The sequence below is a fragment of the Seriola aureovittata genome, chromosome 23 (genome assembly GCF_021018895.1).
Source record: "Seriola aureovittata isolate HTS-2021-v1 ecotype China chromosome 23, ASM2101889v1, whole genome shotgun sequence".
NCBI classification, from domain to species: Eukaryota; Metazoa; Chordata; class Actinopteri; order Carangiformes; family Carangidae; genus Seriola; species Seriola aureovittata.
The window spans coordinates 6,458,477-6,484,021 of record NC_079386.1 but is presented as its reverse complement, the minus strand read 5'-3'; the positions used below and the strand labels follow the sequence as shown (position 1 = coordinate 6,484,021).

General features: G+C 40.6%; 1 protein-coding gene across 12 annotated transcripts in view; it reads right to left on the bottom strand.

Moving 5' to 3' along the window:
- The window catches only part of mark2b (MAP/microtubule affinity-regulating kinase 2b), a 50,817-nt gene that overhangs the window by 3,061 nt on the left and 22,211 nt on the right, over positions 1-25,545 (bottom strand). The window contains exons 8-19 of one of the 12 annotated variants that reach the window (XM_056368791.1): positions 23,881-24,117; positions 22,153-22,272; positions 20,917-21,019; positions 20,626-20,738; positions 19,038-19,112; positions 18,648-18,705; positions 18,017-18,168; positions 16,549-16,643; positions 12,377-12,517; positions 6,690-6,956; positions 3,486-3,512; positions 17-55 (exon numbers count right to left, since the gene is read on the bottom strand). In XM_056368791.1, the coding sequence (XP_056224766.1) occupies positions 17-55; positions 3,486-3,512; positions 6,690-6,956; positions 12,377-12,517; positions 16,549-16,643; positions 18,017-18,168; positions 18,648-18,705; positions 19,038-19,112; positions 20,626-20,738; positions 20,917-21,019; positions 22,153-22,272; positions 23,881-24,117 (1,427 nt within the window). The remainder of the gene's footprint in view (positions 1-16; positions 56-3,485; positions 3,513-6,689; positions 6,957-12,376; positions 12,518-16,548; positions 16,644-18,016; positions 18,169-18,647; positions 18,706-19,037; positions 19,113-20,625; positions 20,739-20,916; positions 21,020-22,152; positions 22,273-23,880; positions 24,118-25,545) is intronic. The other 11 variants (XM_056368792.1, XM_056368796.1, XM_056368793.1 and 8 more) reach the window with 11 other exon arrangements.

Sequence of the window (25,545 nt, the reverse complement as noted above, 5' to 3'; positions counted from 1 at the left end):
CTGTTCTGTATCTCACCTGCTCCCCTCATCCCGACCCTCTCCCTCATACGGACTCCTCGAGAAAAATCAACACAAGTTTAGTCTTTTTTTTTTGGGGCAACATCTGCACTCTTAAACAGATAGTAAATCATCTGGCTGAGCACAGTCCCGCTGCTCGCCATGCCTGACTGAATGTTCCAATCCGACCACTTAAAGCCCTGACGCCAAAAATCTAATTCCACTCCAGCTGCTCGAATTTAAGCCCAGAGCCACCTGAGGACGTCACAGTCCACAATGCATTGCTACGGCAGCTGCTTAAGGTTCCAGCGCCAATCCACTCTGTGCAGCCACTTTCTTACAGCTCCACCACTCAGCAGACAACATGAGAGCGGAACGGTTTGAAAAGATGAGAACAGGATCGAGCTGAACCAGCTGTTTGTAAATCCAATACTAACATTCATGTGTGAAGTCCATCCAAAGCTCTTAGTTACTACCGGTTTTAACTAGTTTTGCTACTTTCAAATTTAGCGATTTCCAATTTAGTTACTTGCTAAACTGGTTTGCACCATTAAAACATAAAGAGAGTCTTAGCTACATACATCTTCAGCTATGTGTAAATTGGTTGCTAGGAAACATCTGTAGAGCCATCAAATCAAACAGGAACTCACTGTTGCATCGCAAGCTACATGCTTCAGAGGTATTCATGTGGTTTACATTGAGACACCTAACTGACAATATTGTTCATTTGGTCTGACATTTTTAGAACTTACAAAGAGCTGGTGCAGCCAGCTCCAGGAAGGACCAGAAAAAAATGATGGATGGATCAGAACGGCCTGAATTGAAATGGAACCAGTTTAGAAAATGAGCTGGTCAAAATTAAATGGAAAGAGAGCTCAAAATGTACTGGTTCATTTTAGAGCGGAATTTAAGTACAGGCCAACAGGCTGGAACCGAATGGAATGGCTTGGAATGGAATGGAACGTATTCCAACAAAATGAAATGATGGGAACAAAATGTGAAGTGGACCAGGATGGAATGGTTTGGAACAGAATGGTCAGCATGGTGAGGGTGGGTCCTGTGAAAACCTTTATTAGTAACACTGGACCTCCACACAGGCTGTTTAACACACACACACACACACACACACACAGAGACACAGACACACACACACATACAGACACACACACACGGACACATACAGACACAAACACACACACACACACACACACACACACACACACACACACACACACACACACACACACACACACACACACAGACAATTTTAACATTACTTTAGCTGCAGCCTGTGTAACACTAATCAGCAGACATGTAAAATAAAGACAAACTGAAGGGAAAAAAGCAAACAACAACAACATAGAAACACAAAGACAGACAACAGCACAACACATGCAGACGGTGGATGGACATTGACACACACATGACAAATTCAACAGTTTATGGAGTTTATGGTCTTAAATTCATTCTGCTGAGGGAAAAGGGATCATTCCTGTTTTGCGCCATTAAAAAAATAACCAAAAACATCATGTAAAATACCTCCTGCAACAGAAACATGGTTAAAAACGAGCACATGGAAGATGACAAATGGGAGAAGTGGCAATAAGCTATAACAAGGCTTTCGTAAATAATAATAAAATATAGAGGTAAACTGGTGAACAGTGTAAAATAAATAATTTGTGGCGTTTTGCATGTGACCTAGCTAAACATGAAGGGATGCAAAATGGCTCCCAGAAAGGGACTCTGTGACATCAAGGGAAAACAAAGTACTGATAAGATGACTATTTGATCTCAGTTATACCTCACATACACAGTCCACTTCAAACGGGGCACTAGAGAATCTATTCTTTTACTCAGTTCCATAACAACCTATTCACCCTGCATTTATAAATAAGTATTGTGTCTCTCATATTTCAAATCAAATGATGTATAAGAATCTTTAAATAGCTTAAATGTATTGTTGCGTATATAGAAGAACTGAAAGGTTTCAGAACACTGTGAAATTAAAGTAGTATTACAACTTCCAACCACCAGGTGGAGCAATGGTCCAGATTAAAGAAAATTGCTCTACCTGCTGGTAAGAAGAGGCCAACACACTCAAAAAGCAAGTGTGTGCGACACATGAGGGTGTGAGATGTGTGATCAGCGTTCACATATATAAATGTGATATGTGTTTAGCATCTGCATATAGTGCAAATATCTACATGAGCATGGTGGAAATACTGTGTGTTTATGCAAATGTCTGGGTGCGTCAGTGCAAATGTACATTTATCTGCATGATGTGTCATCTGTGTGTGTGTGAGTGTGCGAGTGTGTGTGTGTGTTCAGAGCATAAAAGGTCTTTTCCAGCCAGAGTAGGTCAAAGCCATCCAGTTCTGTTGCTGCTGCTGTTAGAGCCAGTGCCAGAGTGAGAACAGAGCGATGGAAGAAAGGAAGAGTGCAGCCTCCAGAAAAGAGTGCAGCCTGAGAAACACTGCAGCTCCGTCCCTCCTGGGTCCTGTCATCCTCTCTACCTCCATCCACAGCGAACAACTACAACCAGGGACTTATTCTTACACGGCACGCTACCTTCCCAGTGTAAGCTACACAAACTTTCACAATAAAAAAAAAAAAAAAACTAAAAACAACTTCAGTGTCTATGGCTGAGGAAATTCAGTTATGGTGACCCAACTGATGAAGGTGAGGTGGGTGATGGTTCGGTAGGTGGCGTTAGCAAGAATGATGGTTACCAACATTAAACAATCCTGGGTGATGTTACATAACTGGGCTGACATGAAAACACCTGATCATAACAGACACCTCCCATCTTTGTGCTTCGATTATCTTTCATATGTATTAAAAAACGATGTTTGGTCGATGGGATGACATTTTTTACCATTACTTCACCAATGTTTAAGATTTGCAGAGAGAGTTCTCTATTAGGCTGAACAGAAACACATTACCATCATCTGAAACTAAGACACTGAAAGGGTTAAGACCAGGAAGGGAGCAGTTTGATCTATTGCACCATTACAACTTGACCTAAATCTGGGACGCTACAGTTGAGATACGAGCTCACACACACTACCTCGCAAATAAATGGGGAAAAAAAGGGGTGGGGGATGAAGAAGAGGTGGGACGATGGAGGGACGAAGAGGAAGATGGTTGAGGTGTTACTGTGCCGCATGATGATGGAATGAGTGTGTTAAATGCGTGAGTGGGTGAGGGGGAAGTTAGTAAAAAAAAATAAAATAAAGAAAAAATATAAGTGGGCCAAAACACGGCACTCAAAACCAGAAGGCTCAAAAAAGGGGCCAACCACAGAAAAAAAAAGGAGGAGAAAAGATAAGGCTCAAGGCACAAAAGGAAGATTTCAACAAAAAGCCGCACAAAACACCAAAAGGGGAGGAATATATATATATATTTATATATATGTGAAATATATATGAAGAAGAGAATATACGTATATATATCAAGGGGTTATATTTAACGTTGGGGATGTTGCCTACCTTCTCGGAAACCTGAACGAGAGATTTCTACAAAAACAAAAGAGGGATAAAGAAAGAAAGAGAAAAAAACGTATAATGTATAAAACGTATATATTTATGACTTTGCTGTAAAAGACAAGCTGCCCTCTGAGTAGCAAATGTCAAACTGTCAGAAATAAAAGTCCAACATGAACCAGGTTCACTTGGAATTGAAGCAGGAAGCACAGACCAACATTAACATGAACAAGACAAAAAGAAAATCAGTGCCATCAACTTTCAGTCTCAATGTGTTTAAATGTGGGGATTACTGGTGTGAATGTGTGAACATTATTAAATGCACACCGGGAGGAGCGCAGGAGCCCACCTTAGGGGGATTTAATGGGCTCTGTGGGAAAATCCCATTAGGAGACCCCGTCTGAACAGTCAACCCCCCCCCCCCCCCCCCCAAAAAAAAAAAAAAACATGAAATTAAGTGCTCCTCAACATACAGAGCAGTCCGGGGCGATCCTGAAAAGAAGTGTTTGTGTGGTGAATAGTTCAAATATGAAAACTAAAAAAAATAAATAAAAAACATAGATAGTAACCCACCTCTTATATACAGACACATTTCAAATGAGAAAGTGCAGGTTAAGCAACAACTTAAACTTTAACACACTTAAAACACTCTTTAACACACTGAAACTTAAATCTCCTACACACACACACACACACAAACTCGCAAACATACCAATGTATTTGAAGGACGGAGAAACATCACTCTCCAGACCAAGCGAAAAAGTGCTGTGGTGAGGTTATATGATATGCTAATAAAATACACAGCTTTAGTGAATGTGCGTGTGTGTGTGTGTGTTTGTGTGTGTGTGTGCGTGCGTGTGTGTGCGTGTGTGCAGTCAAACTGTACAAGTGCAACACAATCTCTCTGTGTCCACCACCTCTACTTCCTACCAGCAAGCCAAGTTGAGTGTGTGTGCGCATGCATGTGTGTCAAGGTGTCCCCACTAGCGGTATTTATAGTTGAGGGAAAAGTGATATCTCCGGTGTAACCATGGATACTGCCGCCACAGAGCTACAGTATCTCTGAGTGGGAGGCCTGGAGAGTGCCTGTGCCTGTACCTCCGCCTCTTCCACACAGACACACACACAACACTAACACACACACATGCCGGCAAGACACTTGATCATTCTCAATTCCTGCCTTGTTTAATCTGACTAAATCACCAAAAATACAACCGCACTCTCACTTTCTCGCCCACATTTCAACAGCTGTATTCAAAATGAACCTCCACGGCTGGTCGGCGACACAGGTGCAAAGACGAAAATCTCGACCTTACCTGCTCACTCTGCTTCTCATCCTGTCATTGATCACTTGGACCTCCCTTTTTCAGTCCTCATCGTTCCTGCCACCTTTACACCCTCACTTCCTGTCACCTCCTCTCCTGCACACCTGTCAGTCTGACTGTGGTCTCTGATATTAATAAACCCCGCTGCTCCTCTTCTCGTCTCTTCTACACTCTTGTCCTTCTCTCTCATGCGGACTATGTACAGACTTCATCACCCTTCACACATGATTTGAGTAAAACACTGCCAATTATCTACTAAATAGACAATATCTTAAGTATATGCCTATGAATTTATTTTCTCCGGCCTTGTTGCATAATATAATTCACCATTTTCCTTTGTAAGAATCTGCTATTGACTTGTTTATCTGTAAAAAGTTATATTTTAGTGCAATGTAATTTAAAGGACAAGTCAGGTGCCAAAAAGAAAAATCCATGAAAAGACAAAAAAAATATCTCACTCCTCTGTGTCACAGAGCTCCATTGTTGTCCAAAAACTATTGAACATGGGCACTGTAATTTATTTTGAGTCACTCCCACACACATCATCGTGCTGCCGTAAATACTCACTAAAGCACTAAGTATGTATTCATCTGTATGTATTAACTGTATTAATCTGGTTTTGAGTAATGTTTGCTACAAACCACAAAGCACAGCTATTTATATCATCATTATTATTATTTGACCTTTTTTAAAAAATCTAATTACAGTGGGGTCCAAAAGTCTGAGACCAAATTCCCATGAATGTGAAAGTGGTCTCAGACTTTTGGACCCCACTGTATATAATTGTGGTCTTTTTATTTATAATTCCTGTATGTATGGACATGGCTGAATGCCACAGACAGAGTAGAGAAGTCATAAAGTATTGAAAGACTAACTAACACATTATTTGATTTTGGTCTTTTTATAGATTTTTTTTTTTTTTTATGGGAAATGAGAAGAAAATGTAGAATAGCATTAATTCATTGCTTAATCATTGAAACCCTACTTTTCCAATAAAATACCGCCTGTAAATAATATATTTTCACTAGCATTATTCAACATATTTCCTCAATGCGAATCTTGTTGTGTACTTCAAGGTCATTTTGGCATCAGCACATATCAAATTCAATTCAACTTAATGCCAATATTTATTTGTCAAAAGCCAAAATAAGCTAATATCAGTCTAGCTTTCCCTTCCACTTTTATAACCACAATGTTCTCTTTCACTTCACTGTATTTACACAGGGAGTTGTTTCACTGCTACAAAACTGACTTCACTTCCAGAGAAAATTAAAAAAAACCCATAAATAAACAACTTCACTTTTCATTACAAGCTGTAAGAGTAGTTTAACTGCTGCAACCTGCACTAGAAGAGTAAGTAAGTGAAACTGGGCCAGACGTAGAACCAAAACCAAAATTACTCCTCAGTCACCACAGCTCCAAACAAAATTATAGAGAAGACACAGCTGTTCCCTTCCTCTCCCTTTCTACTCTCAGCAGACTTACAGATCGGCACCAGTTTAGTGATAGGGATGAGGATGAGATCAGCCCTTTAAAGAAATACTCTGAAAACCAGTGATGACATGGACATACAGTATAACATTCCTGAGAGGAAATGAGCACATGAAGTGACTTGTAATGTAAACCTAGTCATTTTCTGCTTCAAGCTCAAACCTCAACACTCAGAAAAAGCTTCAAACTGTATTTAAGCTACAGAGTAGCTGGATAATAAATAGAACAGTTGCTATCTCAACTGCTTTGCATTCATGAAAATACAAGCTCTCTTTTTCTGACCCATATCCTCTTCTGTTTCACTACTTCCTTTCTCTGCTCTCACAGTGTAGCCACAAAAGTATAATCTGAACTTTTCACCCTTCCCATTTTCCCATGCTCCTTCACCACTCACCTGCGTACAAACTTGGATGTGAACTTGCTGAAAATCCCTGTGGCGCCATGTGTCCTCCGGGCCTGGCTGTTGCCGTGTGAAAGTGATGGGGAAGCAGGCCCGCCAGGATAGGCGGAGCCTTGCTGGTCCCGGGCACCTCGCTGCTGGCCAGCGTGGAACGTGCTGCGGATGCCCACCCCTCTAGAGAAGTTGGTACGGTCTGACACGGCAGCGCTGCTGATGTTGTGGGCAGATGGGGAGGCACCGGGCGCCCGTTGAGGTGGGGCACTATGGAGGAGAGTTGAAAGAGAGAGGGGAGGAAAATGGAGGGAGGGAGGAATGGTTAAGAAAAGGTGATAAAGAGGAGGGGTGTAGAAGAGCAGAGAGGTGGATGTAGAGAAGAAGGAAGAGGTGAGAAAAGATTGGAGAGATGATGGGTTGGGATGTGTGATAGAGGAAGAGGCAGAGAAGAGGAGGTGCAAATGAAGAAGAATTCAGGGTGACGAAGATGGGACAGGAGAAAAAAAGCAAGAAATAAAGAAAGCATGACAGAGGAAGGATGGGATGAAAAGGGAAGGAAAACAAGAGGTAGATTAACAAAGTGACATGTTGGAGGTGATGCAGGAGGAGAGAAACACAAAGAAAGGAAGAAGAAAGACATAAAAAGAGGGGAGAGGAGTGAAGAGGAGGGGTGTGGGAGAAAAACACACAGTTAGACAAACACCAATAGAAGAAAATCACTTCCTCTTAAGTGCTACTTACCTGAGTTTAAGGTCATACAAGTATCTATGTCTGTTCAACGTCTGCTCGCCCTGATGTTTCTTATAATCCCTAAAGTCCACCAACTCAATATTTGGGGCCACATCAGGTCAGTGACACATGCACACACTCTCGCAGATACACAGTTAATCCTCTTTGCCTCGGCCTAAGGGCAAAACATTACAAACCTCTCTCTCCCGCACGCGCACATGCACACGCACGCACACTGACTATTCAATCAGCTAAAAGCTTGCATTTGCTTTGTGAGCTTGTGTGAGTGTGCATCTTTCATGCCAGTGTGTGGCACTAGCACACCTGCACCAGATGACAAGATCACAACAAACGGAAATGGCAAAAACACAAACGCAAAGTGCACACACAAAAAAAAGACAAGACAGGTGAATGAGCGGAATAAATGAAGAAACAAATAAACAAAGAAATTCACTGTAGAGATCTGCAAAGGGACCAAATATTTTCCCCCAAGAGAAATTATTCTTCTCTCTCTTTCCCACTCATTCTAGAGTAGTCACACTGACACTTACATTAGAAACTACCATCTGCCATCCCCTCTAATCTATAACAGCAACAGTATCTTTGCTGCTCTTAAGTCTAATTCTTACATAATTTACGTTTTTATTTCTGGTAAACAACATAAACTACCAAAAGCAGGGAACAAACATTTTATCATCTGCTACGCCTGCCTCAAGTGGGATCTTTTTACTGTCAGTCATATTGCATAATGAAGCTTTTTTTAAGTTCACATCTTTTAAAATGCAGCTTATCAAACAGTTCAATAACTACATTAACATTTTTTGATGTATAAAAGAAATTTGCAAAAACATCTTACATTAAAAAGAAACTTTTATATGCAGCAGTGGCCAAATTGCTGAGATGGTAGTGATCCAAATTGCTGTTATTGGGCAGGTGCAGTTGCAAAAAAAAAAAAAAAAAAGGTCCCGTGCAAACCTCTAGCACACTCAATACTCAACACAGAAAAACAAAACACATCAAGGGGCTTTTCATTCGGCGTAGCTGTGTGATGAACAGATTAAGCATATCGTCTAATTCAGTGTGGTTGTGCTCAAGTTGTGCGCTGTGGATGACAGGTGACCTACACACAAACACACGCTCATCTATGAAAACAGATGCAAGGAAAGAAAGGCTGGATCCGGCTGATCAGTGGGGACCAGTGTTGTACGTGTTGATATTTATGAAGATGATTGTTTTATTAGGAAGCACTACATAATGCTGAGATGAAGAGAGCTGTCATATTTTACAATTTGTTTCAACATATGAAAGGTTTTTCATTTTCACTTCCAGATTTAAGGAGAAGTGTAGTGATGAGTGTGAGCATTTAAAGACTGTGTGCTACAAAGTGGATTCAGGCTGATGTGTCTATATGGCACAGATATGTATTTTAATGTTAGGCTAGGTTAGTCTTTATTTGCCTATAGTAGACTGCACCTCTGGAACTGCCTGTGTGCAGCATGGTGTGCTTCATTGCAGCACATGAATTCTGGTTGTTAAAAATAAGAACTGTATTTAAAAAGTTAATCAGAAGGGTATTCGGGGACAGCTGGATAAACAGGAATAAATGGGAATAAAGGACACAGACTATGTTCTGAGAAAAGGTGCCTTTTCCTCACTCAGGGTACAGTCTATGTGTTGGAGGGGTACCTTCTCTCCAGCGTTCCCAACCAGGTTCTGAACAGCCCAAGCTCACTGCTGAACGACGCATGCAACAGAACAAGACTTCAACATAGAGCAGACAAAACCACATACAGCCAGAGGGCCACCTTGACATTTGCTCTGCTGGAATTTTAGCCTGACATTTGTGGGTTTTTTTTTTTTCCAAGAAGACAAGACAACTGTCACAAAGCGGGGTGGGGGTCTCTGTCTGAACAAGTGGCATATCAGTTCAGCCTCAGACAGTATTTAAGAGGAACATATTCAAAGACCTTTCACCCTGTATTGTGACACATGGCTGGCAGGGGAAGGGAGACGACTAAAACTCCAAATATCAAAGCAGCCCTTGAGACAGACATGGTCAAGCAGGGGAGCTAGCCAACAAAGCAACACACCCAGACCAAGCACACAGACAGCAAATACACAGACACACACAAAGACACACACATAGACACACACACACAGATACACACACAGACACAAAACAAGACACACTCCATTTCATTCATTTAACCAGACCTGTCACAGTGTAGTCAAAGCTTAATAAACAGAGATGGGGTTTTCCCAGGCAACTTCATAACTGAGGTGAGTTTACAGAGCATGTAGAGGGAGCAATTAATAACCCTTGAGAACAAAAAACAGACACTGTGGGAACCTTAAAATGGACTCAACGTCCTTAACACGGGACAGAAATCCACTTCTCCCAGCCAGGGAAAACCCCACTGTCAGTACAACATGTAGGAAAACCAGATGGAGGACAATCATCCACACAGGGCATGCAACAGATTCTACATTCTGAACATTTGCACTTTTATATGTATTTATCTTTTTTTATAATAACCCTAACTAACAGAACATTATAAAGCACTGTCCCACAACCAGTCTCCAGGCAGACTATCCAGGCCTGCAGGGTTCAGGGAGGAAAGTTCATGAATCAACGTAGTTGTTAAAGAGATGATTCACCCTCTTTATTTGTTCTTTAAAAATGTAGTGTTGTAAACAGTAGGCACTATATAAAACAGTGTTTATTAGATATTTGAAATATAGTGTGCGCAACCAGCAAAAAATATGACCTTTTTAGATGCTGAATATGGTTCTTTTCCCTCAATATCACTTTTTTGACAAGTCTTTTTACAGTTATGTAATAATATTTTGATTGTGGTTTATGGTTATGACACAGAATGTTATGTTGTGATCTTTCTTTGTTGTGACGTAAAAAAAAAAACATTTTACAACATTAAAAAGCACCCAGTCTCAGTCTCATGAAGGCACCACCCATCAATGCATTTACCAATATCTGTGCTATTGCCTATAGATCTAAATAGATGGAAAACGTCTCTGCAAAAAGTCATTTAAAACATTCATTTCAAGAATCAAATTTGCATAAAGTAATAACCTGCATATTTTTAAATTAACATGACAGTGCCAATGACCAACATCCAGACAGCAGCATACGACATTGGCTCTCACTTATGCCATTTTGTAGCTAGACAGCTGCTTAGCTGGTTAGCTGTAGTATTCTGAACAGCCTGAAAACTTACCGGCAGATGTCAGCGATAGTCGTTTTAGATTCTTAGATTAAGTGGTTATTTCCTTCAATACCACTAACATTACTGTCTCTTGTATGCTGCAGTTACCAGAGTCTGCTTATATTGTCCTCTGACGGCCGAGTAGCTAAGAAGCTAAGGAGGCTTTTCTGCATATATCACCAAAGACTTTTTGTTCCTTCTTTTTCCTTTCAATAATAAAATAATATGAACAGTAAATTAATTAGGGCTGAGATTTGTGATCCGTTAAAGCTTTCAGTTGTTCCATAATGCCTACGATGACAGCATATCACAATTTTATCCTGTCATGTCAACAGAGGGTTTCCAGGAAACAGCAGCTCGTTCAACTTGTTTTACTGATTTATTTCTTTGACCTAGAAGTTAGATACACAGCACATCTAATCATCAAGCCAGCCAATAACCAAGCTTATATAAAGGGTTAGCCTGCACACAGTTTATAAGCTACTGAGACCTCTGTGCATGGAAACCTAATCCTCACTGGTCCATAAACATCTCTTCTATAAATTTGTTTGAGTTTTTTTTTTCTTTCAAGGGAACAAAATTAGTAAAAAAAACAAAAACACATCTGGTCTGTAAGAGGTACGGTATCGTGAAAAACCTGCTCTTCTTGTTCTCAAGCTCCCACTGTTCAGCTACGGTCCGCTGGGTAAATGTGAGGTTTCAGAGGCACTGATTGGCCAGGGACAAGCTATGTCATCAGGTTTAGCTTGTACAGTTTTCTACAGCTCCACCATCTACTTAAGATAACATAGCTTCCTGATTCTTGCTCATTTTTTAAATTTCTCTGGTAAGAGAAGATTCAAAAACTACACGTTTCTAAAACCGTACACATTCTAGCCATCGTAACAAAAAAATTTATACAAGTGTGTCATTTTCAAAGGTCAGACCTCTGAACTTCTCACTGGTTCAGCAATTTTCCATTTCAGAAACTTCTTAACCTCTTGAATGTGTTGACAAATACAAAGTATACAAAGTCTCTATTACTTTGTCACTTCATTTTATATTTTGTTCGTGTACTGTAGCTAACGATTTTAGTTGACTTAAAGACAATAACAATATAGACAATATAAAGGCATTAAGATATTGGAAAGTATATAAAATACAGATATTGTACAAGTTAGGCAAACTTTGCTAATTTGAAGGTGTGTGTGTGGCTGCTGTTGGCAAGCAGAGCAGTTTATGTTGAATAAAACACCAACTCTTTGGGGAGGAAAATGTACCTCTTTGATTGCTTTCACTATTTTGGGGTAAAAATATTGGCACACAGTTCACTGCTGTGTGCCAGGATTTGTCACTGTGTGATTCAAAGGTAATCATCAAAGAGTTGTTTTGTTTTCCCCCCCTAAAAAAGTTGGTGCTTTCCCTTTAATGTAGCAGCGGTGGAAGGTTTCAGAGCCAACAAATCACTTCTTCACCTTTTTTCTCTTTGTCCATTGCGGGCAGGATGATGATCTGTGCTGAGTGAAGTGGTACATGCTGAGGGGGCTGAGGAATCTGTGTGGGTATGTGTGTGTGTGTGTGTGTGTGTGTGTGTGTGTGTGTGTGTGTGTGTGTGTGTGTGTGTGTGTGTGTATGTGTGGGTGTGTGTGTGTGTGTGTGTGTGTGTGTGTGTGTGTGTGTGTGTGTGTATGTGTGTGTGTGTGTGTGTGTGTGTGTGTGTGTGTGTGTGTGTGTGAGAGAGAGTGAGAGACTTGCCTGGGCCGTGGTGCGTGCAGGTCAGAGGGGCATGGATGATTGGAGGAGGACAGGGACTTGTGGTGGCGGGGACGCGAGGAGGAGGAGGAGAGGACGGCAGCGGCCGAGGCAGTAGAGGCGCGGGAGCCCGGAGTGTTTAGGCTGGGAGGGAGGAGGGGGGAGGAGGAGGAGGAGGAGTGCCCCGCCCGAAACACACACACACACAAACACACACACACACACACACGTATATGCAAGCACACCAACAAACGTGAACAACACAGGAAAAACACGCCAATCAAACATACACACCAGCACAACACAAACATACACACAGGCAAACACAGCGGGCGGGGTTTGTGTGTGGGTGGGCGGAGAGGTGAGGTGGAGCATGGTTAGAAGCAGCACTTATCGAACACACTAAGGGTGGGGCGGGTAGGAGAGAGAGCAGAAGGAAGTAGACACAAAAAGACAGAGAAAACACGCAGAGCAAGAGGATGTGAACAAAGAACAAAAGTTGGTCTTTTTTTGCTGTTGAAGTCGCTGCTTTGTGGTTTAACAAAAAGAAATCACAAGCCACACTCAGTGTATGACTGTGTTGTGCCTTCATCTTTTCATGTAAAATCTACCTGACACAAAAGGCAGAGCACAAAAGACCAACTTTAACACACACTGTTCTGTTAGGTGAGACAGACTGAAAACACACTTAAGACAATTTATGTGGATAAAGACAGAACATAAAGACTGAGGACCCTCCAATATTTTACTGATGACTTAATCTGCCTCTGTTACAGGCCTCCATATTGGAAAAATACTACCAACAGTTTATAGTGTTTAGCTACTAATTAAACTTGACCTCAACCACCACTTTTCTTAAAATCTTTTTTTGTTGCCTTAAAAAAAAAAAAAAAAAACCTTTCTGCTTTAAATGGCCCCATTTTTGTATGTATTTTTGTCTGGTTTTAATCTTTTGTGAAGCACACTACCTCACTGTTTTGGAATAATCGTGCTACATAATTCGTAGGTATTATTATTTTCACTTTTTTATTATGACAGCGCCTGAAAAACAATTTCATGGTTCTTGATCATTTGTAATGCTGCCACTTCATCTGTCTGACCTCTTGAGAAGGAGGCTAGAAACATGCCTAATCAAAAACAGTTGGGTTTCTGGATTAAAAAAAGAAGGATTTGTGGCTTGTAGAAGAAGATACTAGAGCTAAGATAATCATTTGTTTGATACAAAGAAAATGTATCTGCTACAGATCTGATAATTAATTGTCATTTTTTAAGAACAAATAAGAACAAATACCAAAAATTCACAGATTCCATCTCCACAAATGAGACTGTTTCTTGGTTTTCTTCGTCTTCTATGATGGTAAACTGAGTGTTTATGGGTCCTGGATTGTTGGTTTGACAAAATGAGTGATGTGAAGAGGTTACTTTGGATATTGGGACATTTTATAAACTAAATGTGTAATTCATTAATCAAGAAAATAATCTGCAGATTAATGAATAGTTAAAATAAATGTTAGTTGCAGCCCTTAATAACTGTTAGTTGTAATTTAATTCTACATTAAGATCAATTAACTTGCTCTCTTTTTCAGAAGAATGTGCAGGTAAGGTGCCAAGTTTCTATGTAGACAAGTAGATGTAGGGCAGGACATAAAGCTGTTTCACTGTCTTGTTATGAAATGATCACTCTGACCCACAAGCTTGTAGTTTTATAGGTTTGACCTGTCTTGCAACTTCTGTCTGTCAAGTGCTTGACTTCTCCTTTTCAAGTCTTCCGGTCCTTTTAAACTGCACACAATCTAAACTGTATCAGGAACAAGGATTACTTGTTTTACTTGAGCAAAACAGCACTGGCTATTTCCTCAACCCTCTCTTAATCAGGTTGCTACGGGCTACAAAGCTCTGCACATTACTGACAGCTCTAACTTGACTTTTTCCACACATAGAAACAAACAGTAAGAGATAGGGCAGAGTGGTACCACAGAGAGACGGACAGATAGCTGAAGAGAGCAGAGGAATGAGCAATGAGAGAGAGAGAGAGAGGGACATTTACAGAGGTCAACCAAACAGCTGCTAATTACAAAGAAAACAAACACATAGCAGAGAGAAAAACACACACACTCTCTGACAGGGATTAGCCCGGCTAGTGATGGAAAAATAACCACATTCATTGGATAGCCCAATGTGTGGCAACCGTTTGAGCATGTGTGACATGTATGTTTAAGCTTGTGTGTGTCAATGAGTTTGTATGTGTAGAGCCTCAGTGCGTGTGTGTGTGTGTGTGTGTGTGTGTGTGTGTGTGTGTGTGTGTGTGTGTGTGTATATTTCTGTGTATGTGTAAGCCTATTATGAGGCAAGTAAAGGGACCATATAGTGTTACTAAGAGTTAATATTCCATCACAAGTCTTCCTAATCTCCTTAGAGAGAGAGAGAGAGAGAGAGAGAGAGAGAGAGAGAGAAAGAGAGAGAGAGAGAGAGAGAGAGAGAGAGAGAGAGAGAGAGAGAGAGAGAGAGAGAGTAGAAAAAGAAGAAAGATTAATATAAAGACAAGAAGCTGGGGAAAAAAAAGAAAAGAAAGGAGATGCCAAGAAAATGTGAGTGACTTAAAATCCAGAGGGACAAGAGCTCAGACACAGATAAGAGGAGACCAAACGAAGAAAATTAGGGGGAAAAGGACAGAAACAATTGGGGAGGGGAGAGGGTCTAGCAAGTACAAAAGCCCAAACTTCAAAGCATTATGATGATCAAATAAAGTAACTTTAAAATCAAAGCAGATGACAACCACTAGGTTAGCAGAGCCTATCATGGTTAACAGGCCCACAGTACTAAAAAAGCAATGCTGTCTCCAATGACCCCTTTGTCACCATTCAGTGTTTAGGAATAAACAATAGAATCTTCTTAAAACACATCAGACTTTACAGACTAGACATGGATTCAATTAAATTATTTGTATCATGTTTTAGGCAGGATATCATTGTGGGGACAAGGGGGTCATTTGAGACTGATACATGAACAAGTAATAAAGCAGTAATGACAATGACCACTCCATCATAGTAGGGATTATGGTTTGGCTTAATGTTGAATGCTTTTGAAAAAGCACACAAAGCATATGGCTGGTTAAAGCATGAGTGGTGTTCGGGTGGTTGAGTGTGTGGACGCGCATGAGGCGTTTGCACTCCCGGTCGACTAATACAGCGGCACAGACGTCTTAAATCGACAACATTGGTTGTGTTTTTACGGCTTTAAAGGGAAGACAGGAAGTCCACAATCAAGCAACTCCAATGTGGCCAAAAGACCTTTTTGTCCAGAGTGAAGTTGTTTAATGTGGTTCAGGAAGAAAGGAGAGTTGGAAGGATGAATCACGTTTATGAAGGACAAATGAGAAAGGGTAAAAGGAAGGGAATATCACACTCTGAAATTTCAATTCAAGGAAATAGAGGAAAAGAATGGAGTTTGACTTATGGCTAAACCCATTGGTGCACCTTATATCATCAAAGAAAAACAGAAATCCTGCTTTTTTATTTACTAATATAGGATTATTAACAGTTTGGGATTTTAGCTGTAGTTTAACACCTGCAAACCCTTAACCTTCTATCAATGGTTTGATTTTGGACAAAAACTTCCTGTTTAATAAACTGCAATATTGGTGGCGGTCAAAATTAATTTTTTATCATGAGGGGAAGAAGAAATCTTTATTAACAGAAGAGAAAAGAAAGAAGCGTTAGAGTTTAAAGAGAGAGAATGCGGGCGTGCGTGTCCATCAAACTCCGCTGTGCTCTGACTGGCAGGCTTCCATCAGACCATCTCGGGTAATCTGTAATCTACTGGAGGTTTGGCCTAAATACCCAAGAGAGCCTGATTTCCTTGTCCAGGAGGGCTCACCCCACCCTGGGGGAAGGCTGTGGGCCTCCCTGAGCCAGCTGGCAGAGCTCTGGAGAGTACCAGCCAAGGTCTGGGATTCAGTCCCTGAGACAGCTGTGGGACTGCTTCATTCACAAACCATAGTGAGTGTGTTTGTATTAAGTGTGTTTTAGTGAGGACGCAGCGCTGCCTCACAGCAACTAGTTGGGTTGTCGATGACGAGAGAAAAAGGGTGTGTGTAGGAACAACTGCATGTGGGTGTGCTTGTCCTCCTCTTTTAAAAACATCCCTCTTATGTAACTGTGCATTTATGCATGTACCTGTCCTTGCCGTTCTGGATGCCCTGGCTCAGCGTGGCTCTCTCGGTCAGAGGAGAGTTCCGACTGCGACCAGTACCGGTGGACAGGATGCTATTCTGAAGGGACAGAGGAAGAAAATGAGAAAAATGTTAGCAATATAGAAATGATTAAGATTGAGGGCACAGTTATAGATGGTTAGAGATCAGAGCAGCAGAGGGAGGATGGACAAGTGACATTAAGGTACACAGGTGACCAATTATTCCTAGAACAGCCTTGAGGAAGCTTTCCAATCAGCGAGAACGACTGACTAATTACCTGAAATCTTCACCAAATTATGCCTCAAGAGTATTCGCTGTAACAAATTCATTTTTCATTTAAAGTCTATGCACACCTGCACTGGTGTTTCCATTACCCTGACAGATAAGCTGCGATCAAGTTGAGGTTGGGTGGAGCAGAAGTCCACATACTAAGAAAAAATTGTAAAAGTTGCCCTGCCCTAACAGGTGCAACCAAAGTAAGAGAGAGTGAGAGAAACGTCAATAGAGCATAACATTCCTACACAGCCCTGGGGAAAGGTGTACTCAGAAAACTTCAGTGAAAACACCTGTGTAGGTCAACACAGCTGTGATGGGATTTTTAATTGCACATGTTACAGTCTAAGCAAACTCTATGGGACAATTTCAATAATGAAGGAGATGAAACGTTTTATATTGTAACACATTTTCAAAATTTGAAAGATCTGACAAAATTAAGATTGGTACAACAAGTTTATTCCACATTACTATGTTGGCTGAAACTGCTGACACTTGTTGAATTAGTTATAATACGACCTTATTATTCTCAAATGGTGCCAACTGAGTGGATGACAGAATAGAGTCATTCATTATTCAATTAGGAAACACCTGTGGTTTCCCTACTATGACAAGTGAGAATGCTGTGAGAAAGGCCTATACTTTGCTTCAAGACCAGGATAAAAACATGTTAACTATTCTTTTGGGTGTGTATATCTAATGCACAAACTAGACAATTCTATTAAGCTCAGAAATTGAATCACTTAACTATAATGCAGTTGTAACAATAGAAAAAGACGACATGGAAGATGACCAAAAACAAACACAGGCATAACCCTCAGGAGTCACACTTCCACTTTCTTATTACATGGAAGAAGACCTTCATAGTTATATAGCCATGTATTTCAACATGTTTAATTAGTAACTAGCATTTGATTTAACCTTTGGTCCACAACTTAAGATAAAATATGACTGGTGCTAGCTTGCACAGAAAGTCATTGTTACTCTTCAAAGTACAAGTCAGCTTCTGGATTCCTCAAAAATTTTCCAGCAGATGTGTTTTTCTACCCCTCACACAGAGAAAGCTGTTTATTCACTATAACCACAGTGTGTATTTAGTTTGTCTTTTTACAGATCTCTGTTTGTATTTGGTGATATTAATAAAATGTTGTGTAAGCGGCGTGGGAGTTTGGTCTTACGGTGGAGGGCGTGGCGCTCTTCTTGCGGTCAGAGGAGACAAGAGGGCTGGCCGGCACCTTAGTAGTGGAGCTGCCTGACGAACCCTTCCTCCCAGAATCCTCCCCTGCAGTCCGGTTGTCTGCTTGACCCCCCCTCTTAGAGTACGAGGAGCCTAGAGAGAAAAAAACAAAACAGAGTGCATCAGAAAGGCTGTCACTTGTTGTGCTCAAGCCTTTGACATTTTCACATTTCCTCCAATCTGGATCATCTTCTGCTCTTCCACTCACTTGTCACTTTCCTGTCATCACTCTATTCGACATCAGTCTCACCCTCTTTTGTGGTTTTCTTTGATTCAATCTTCTCTGCCAGGCCTCTTAAATCCATCTCATCTTCCCTATTCTTTCTACATCATCACCACACCTCTCTTACTTCAACCTTTATTTCAACATATATCAAGCCCACCCCGGTCCATCCGTTTTACTCTTCCTTTCTGTCCACTCTCCCTCCTCCCAACATGGCTATAAGTGTGTTCAAAATAAATGTGTGAGGCTTATTTTCAAACACTGAATCTGATCCCAATCTCGATCCATTCTTCCTTCTCCCAACACGCACCAGCTTCTCCCCTTCCCTTCCAACACACACCAATCTCACCCTGGTCGGTAGTTCTGCGGTTCTGAGGCTTCTGGTTGGACGAGACACTGCGCTGTACCTTAGAGAGGCAAGATGGAGACACATGTCAATATGGCATTTATGTCAGAGGGTGTTTACATACATTGGGATGTAAGTATGCAAACCGAGAGCTATGTTTGCAGCCACTCCTCTCTAGTCCATAGGGCCGGTCACACATTAAACCAAAAACACTGCTGGATTCAAGCGTCTAGGAAGGTATTGGTTTCTGTGGTTCACGTGTATGTTGGTCTACAATCAAAAATCGAATAAAAAAAAAAAAAAAAATGTGGTCACATTAGTGAACTTGTCACTGGCTGGAGTTGGGAGACCTCATTATCTGTTAGCAGAAGATATTATGTGTTCTCATTGTACCTTATGAGGCGGGGAGGGGGCGTTTATGTTGCTTACATCACTTCCTGGTCGAGGCTTGATGCAACCTTCATCCAGCTGAAGAAGAAAAAAACAACACAGCTGTGATTACTTGTGCATCGGGAGCAGATACAGAGAGACTGTGGCGTGTGTACAACAAACACAAAGGACTAAAAATAGTGCTTTTATACATCGTACTGTTGTGAGAATAAGCAAGTATTTTGAGTATAAATATATTTGGTCAAATTCAAAGTTGACAGCAAATGGTATGTTCTGAGGCCTTGAGTGAAAAATATACAGACAGCTGACAAATTAAAGGAAAATCCTGAATAAATGAGCGGAGAAACAATGAATGCAAATCCTTTCACACAGGTGCACTGCATGGTACAATTAAGCAGTAAACATCCAGTCATGCTCTGTGGCAAGTATAAAAATGCTGAACAGGCCCAGCTGCTTCGGACTTTGTATCAAGATCACAAGGGGAAAATATCTATAGACTGCTCAACTGACTGGTTTCAATGGGAACAGTGACTTAAGTGATGCTTGTGCAATAGATGCAGTCTCCAAATGACAGTCTGACTCTTCTCCTGGTGACTGAGACACCAGGAGAAGAGTCAGACTGTCAGAAAGAACAGTTTGTTGACAGTTACATAAGGGTGTTATAGTAGGGTTGCAGTGCATAAACCCCTCATTACAAAGATGAATGTACACTTTAAATTCAGTGGTGTGAAAATCACAGACATTGGTCTCAAGAGAAGTGATATGGTCAGACGAGTCATCGTTCACCATATTCTCCACAAGTGGGGGAGTGCATGAGTAGTGTACACCAGGAGAACGGTATAGGCCTGAATGCTCGAGACCAACAATTGCAGGTTCTACAGGCTCCATTCTGCTGTAGGGGAAATTTTTCTGGCTTGGTTTGACTCCACTTGTCCCCTTAGAGGGAACAGTCACTGCAAATCAATACAAATTTGTTCTGAGTGATCACCTTTCTGTTACGATGAAACATTTCAGTCTTGATGGGAGTGGCCACATTCAGGATGACAACGCCCCCATTCATAGGACACGACGGGTCACTGAATGCTTTGATGTGTATTAAAATAATGTGACTCATATGCTACAGCTTTCTCAGTCACCAGATCTCACCAAATTGTGGGAGATTTTGGATCGACGTGTTAGACAACACTCTCCACCACCATCATCCACCCCTCCATTAGAATTCACAGACGTGTAGAATCAATGCCAAGAAGTATTAAAGCTGTTCTGGGGGCTTGTGGTGGCCCAACACCTTACTAAGACACATTTTTCCTTTAATTTGTCACCCTTCTGCATAGAATAATATATAATGATGAACTCACAAGAGCTGTTTAGTTTGACGGTTTAATGTATTTCATCACTATGATTCCATAAAAGAGCCTCAACCAACAGCTAATAACTGCTATGGTATTATAGTGGTGCTTTCAATATACTTTGGTATTATTTACTAAAATGTAGGCTAAATAGATGCCAGGTCTGTCCATTTATCACCGTCAGTTAAAAGGACAGCATGTGGGTGTTATGTGTGAATGTGAGAGAGAGAGAAACGGTGTACCTCAGAGTTCCTATAGTCCAGTAGCAGGTATGTAGCCATTACATCATTGTACTTCTGGTTCACCAGCGAGTCCTGGATCTCCTCCTGAGAGAATCCCATCTGCAGCATGATGTCTGCACACACACAGCAAAAACAGTTAATAATTAGACTGGTGAGCTAACTGTGACACCATAATGCTCAAAAAGATAAATTATCTTCATGTGAGTGGAAAAAAGAAACATCAGTGCGCCTGAATGTGAGTAAAGAAAGAAATACATTTTTCTTTGTTTTTCAGTGTGTTCCTGTGCCGACCTGTCCTCCTGGGGTCCTTATAGTCTGGCTGGGGTTCAATGTAGGGTTTTAGTTCTTCCTCCTCGTAGCCCACATTCATCCACCGGTCCCTCATTATCTGCTGCTGGGAGCAAGCCAAACAGACAGATACAGGGAGACATGAGATGTCAAAGAGGATAAAGGAGCAGAAAGCAGAGGAGGGGGTAGAGGTTAAGGAAATAGGGGAAGAAAAACAAGAGGAGAGTCCACTAATACTCTATTATTTATTTTCCTTCAGCAGGGTTTCTCTCATGGGTGAACCCTGATGTATTTATTGTTAATATGCAAATAAAGCTTATAAATCTTCCTTACCAACTGAACCATTATATTTTTAGACATGGCTACACTAATTGATCTGTCAAAATTAAGGATAAACTCCTTAATATAAGCTATTTTGTTTTAAAATGTGTACTCATAAACATAAACATGGATGATGATATGGACATTAAACTGATTGTTTATTCAGATGGAAATTCAATCAACCTCGGTCACCAAAATGCACACTCCCGATTTAAACACACAAACTCTAAAGCAGGTGCAAATGAAACAGTCACAGGATTGAATTCTGACACTAAAGCTTGAGTTTTCTTTACAGTATTTTCACGGCGCTGCTTTAACATCTGGCAGGTCAAACAAAGACAGGATCAAGCAAAAATCACTGCATGTTATTAAATGTTAAATATAACGTGGCAAGGCAGTGCATGCAGAAAACATTATTTATTGTTGTCCTGCTGTCTAACTAATATCTTCCATTTAAAACAGTCACCATTCATCCACCTTTAACGCAACCAAATTTAGTAACTCATGAATACCAAACTGACAAGTATTTACTATACCTTTAAAAAGCACCTTACACCTGAGCAACAAACTCAAATATAGCTGGTGAAACAAGTCCAGGTGTGACACACTTTTACATTGGTGGACAGAGTAATTATTTACAAAATCAGGTCTTACTATTATTAGATACAGAGCTTTTTTCAGTCTACATGTCTTAAGTTAAATATAAAGAGTTTAACTCTTGTTCAATATGAGAATAAAATCAAAACCCCCACCAAAAAACACGATTTGAGAAGCATTTCTAAAACTACCCAACACCACTACTACACTATATGCAACATCCTTCAGTGCTTGATCTCTAACTAGTCTTATTAATGCAGTTATTTGGGTTTCCTGTCAGTATCTTGAGCTTTGTGTATGTGTGTCAATGCATGTGTGTACCTCGAGGCTGCCTCTTTTAGAGGGGTTCAGGATGAGGAACTTCTTGAGCAGGTTCTCACAGTCGGTAGACATGTAGAAGGGGATCCTGTATTTACCACGCAGCACACGCTCTCTCAGTTCCTGGAGATGGGGAAAAAGCCACGGGAAGTCAAAAGCAGTCTCCAAATATCTAGATCTGAACACACACACATTCCTGGTCTCACAGCTTTAGGTATTTTAAAAAGTAGGCCTTGACTGTTCAAAAAGTTTGATTAGTCATCTTGATCTTTTCTCAGTTGTGTGTTTGAAGAAATACTCAACATTTTTAGGTGCGTTTCAAAAAGAAATCTGTCTCATCTGTATGCAGCTACTAAAGTCTCTCTTCATCTAGTTCAATAAGATAAGGCTTGAATTAGCTGCGGTTACACCCCCAAATGATTAATAGTTTTGTTGAACAAGTCCCACATTTATCTAACCAAAAGCTGGTTAGTATTTCAAGAAGCTACAATTCAAACACACTGGTAGCATAGTATGTGGGTGATATAAGAAAACAATTATATCCACACACTTTCTGGTTGTTTTGATTATGCTGACATTAGATTTTTGGCTTCCATACATCCATAAAATGTGTGATTAATTCATGATAATGCAGTTGTTAACAAAAGCACTGTGAGTCACCAGGCACAAATAATCTACATCACATTACAGTGTTTTCAATCTACTTCAGTGGCCTTTATTGATTTATTGAAGGTTTCTCGTTAATTATTATTTATTCAGAAATATAAGGATAAGTGCAGTGACAACTTTTAACTGTTGTAAAACTGCACAATGAGACATTGATTGTGCGTAGAAATCTATCAAAGAGCAAAACTGAGTCAAACCAGATCTGTGAGCATTTTTAACTCAGTATGCAACAAAATGCATTTGTCTTTTTATTTGTGTGCTTTATATTTGTAGTAGTGTATTGTGACTTGTAATGTTTTTTGTTTTATGTTACCTGCCTAGGTTCTATGGATGTAAATGAGCATTTTTGCTACAATCCGGCATGTTTACATCATGTATTTTGTACAGATTTTTGTTAACATGCCTTGTCTCTATCAAATAAACAAACAAACAAATAAATACATAAATCAAAATTTTAGATTAAGCTGAAACACTGATGTAAAACAATTTTTTCTGTGCACCAGTATCACACATATAAAAAAGGACTACATTTTATTTCAGCTACAACCCCAGCACAGCACAAGGGAAGTTAGAAGACAGTGAAGCTCTCTGTTAAATAAATAGTAAAACCAGTAATGTAGGTGTTAAACAAAACTCCACACAGCAGGAGGTAGTGCAAAGGCATATTTGATAAGCCTAGATGGTGTTTCACTGGCATGTTAATATCAATATTACCACATTCAATGTCATATCGCCCACCCAAAATGTGTCTGCACTTCCAGAGTGAGTCATGTGGGTCCGGACTGAATCCATAGTGCGACAGGTGGTGTGAATTAAAGGCTTAACTGAAAAAAGTTCCAGGTTTCAGTGTATCACACCACAAAAACCAATTTAAAAACAAAGCGCTTGGGTTGGCATTTAATCACTTTACACATTCACTCTTTGTTGAGTTCAGTTTCTGCTTTCGGTAGGGCAAAGGGAACAGAAACCAGCATGACAAATACTACAACCACCCACAGAATACAGACATCTTCTTATGTAATGCACTTGAAGCCACACACAAACACACTCTCTCCTCTTCCTGACCTTAAGGTTCTGTCCATCGAAAGGCAGCGAGCCGCTGACCAGTGTGTAGAGGATGACCCCCAGGCTCCAAACGTCCACCTCAGGCCCATCATACTTCTTGCCCTGGAAGAGCTCTGGGGCTGCGTAGGGCGGGGAGCCACAGAACGTGTCCAGCTTGTTCCCCAGAGTAAACTCATTACTGAAGCCAAAGTCCGCTATCTTGATGTTCATATCTGCATCCAGCAGCAGGTTCTCCGCCTGCAGACAGACAGTGTGGGAGAGGAAAGAGACAGAAATAAAGACATAATTATGATGTAGAGAGCAGGAGGATGTGGAGTAAAACTGGGAGAAAGAGATACAGGATTATTAATGTGCTGGGATTTATCCTTTCTTGAGTATTGCATGTGCCAAGAAATGAAACACAAATACTTGACTAGATTTGCTTTGTGTGATCCGGTACTGTGATATTTTACTTTCCCATATGGAAACTCTTTTTACACTTGGTCAGATTTACACAAACTTTGTAGCAGAAGAACAGAGTTTAACAAATAGGCCACCCTGACATCCAGTGTCAGTGTAACAACGATTTTCTCTGACATGCAAATCAGTTTGAAGACAAGACATTCCACCTCGTTACAGACAGACTGTCTGAAATACACCTTTCTCTGGGAAAAAAACTGGGGTGAGTGAGGGGGTTTTCAGAGTAATGGCCTGGGGCCTACAAGAAGCACACAATGGGCAAAGTGAGCTACCACAGTTTATTCTTCTCTCTCTCTGTGTGTGTGTGTGTGTGTGTGTGTGTGTGTGTGTGTGTGTGTGTGTGTGTGTGTATCCCTAAGCCTAAAGTGAGCCAGTGTGCAAGGAGGCGGGGGTTGCCTAGCAACAGGTGCGCTCTCCTTTTCACTTGCTCTGAATACTCTGCAGCTTCTGTCTGTTTGAGTGTGTGTGTGAGTGTGTGTGTGAGTGTGTGTGTGTGTACATTAAATACAACAATGACATAATGTTTAAGCTCTGACCTAAGAAATACATGAACACTGCCTTCTTAGTTTTTGTCTGCAGATTTAATCATCTACAACTAATTAACATTAACATTTTAAGTTGGCCAAACAACAAAATTTTACTCTTTGATGTTCAAGAAAAAGGAGCAACCACTTTAGTAGATACAGCAGTATAAACCTTATGCAGAGCGTGATCGCAGCCACACTGCTGTTTTCATCTTGGGACACACAGAGCGTAAATTTAGATTTTCTGTGAAACGAAGGCTCATCAAAATTGGCTCTTGCAGCGTAGGACCCACTTGAGTTAAGCCTGTGCCAGATTTTACATCACAACCCCCAGATCAAGAGTGATTAGGGTAATGTGCAGGATGCTACGCATTACAATAATGAAAACTGTCTGTCCTCCAGAGACCCCTTATTTCCCATGCAGCCCTTTTGATAAATGACAACCATCATTATCTGCTTAAAGTGTAGAAAATATTTCATGACCTTGGTCAAAGCAAAAAATGTCGAAAATAGCCATGAGTGGAAAATCAACTTTGCGATGAGGCTCCTGTATGGTTACTGTAACAGTAATCATGATAATGTATTGGCTACAGGTCTGCCTGCTGGCACAATAAGAGGATTTACAACTCTGCATAATACTATGAACCAAAATGACCTGGAATCAGTAAATCTGTGAGTGTGT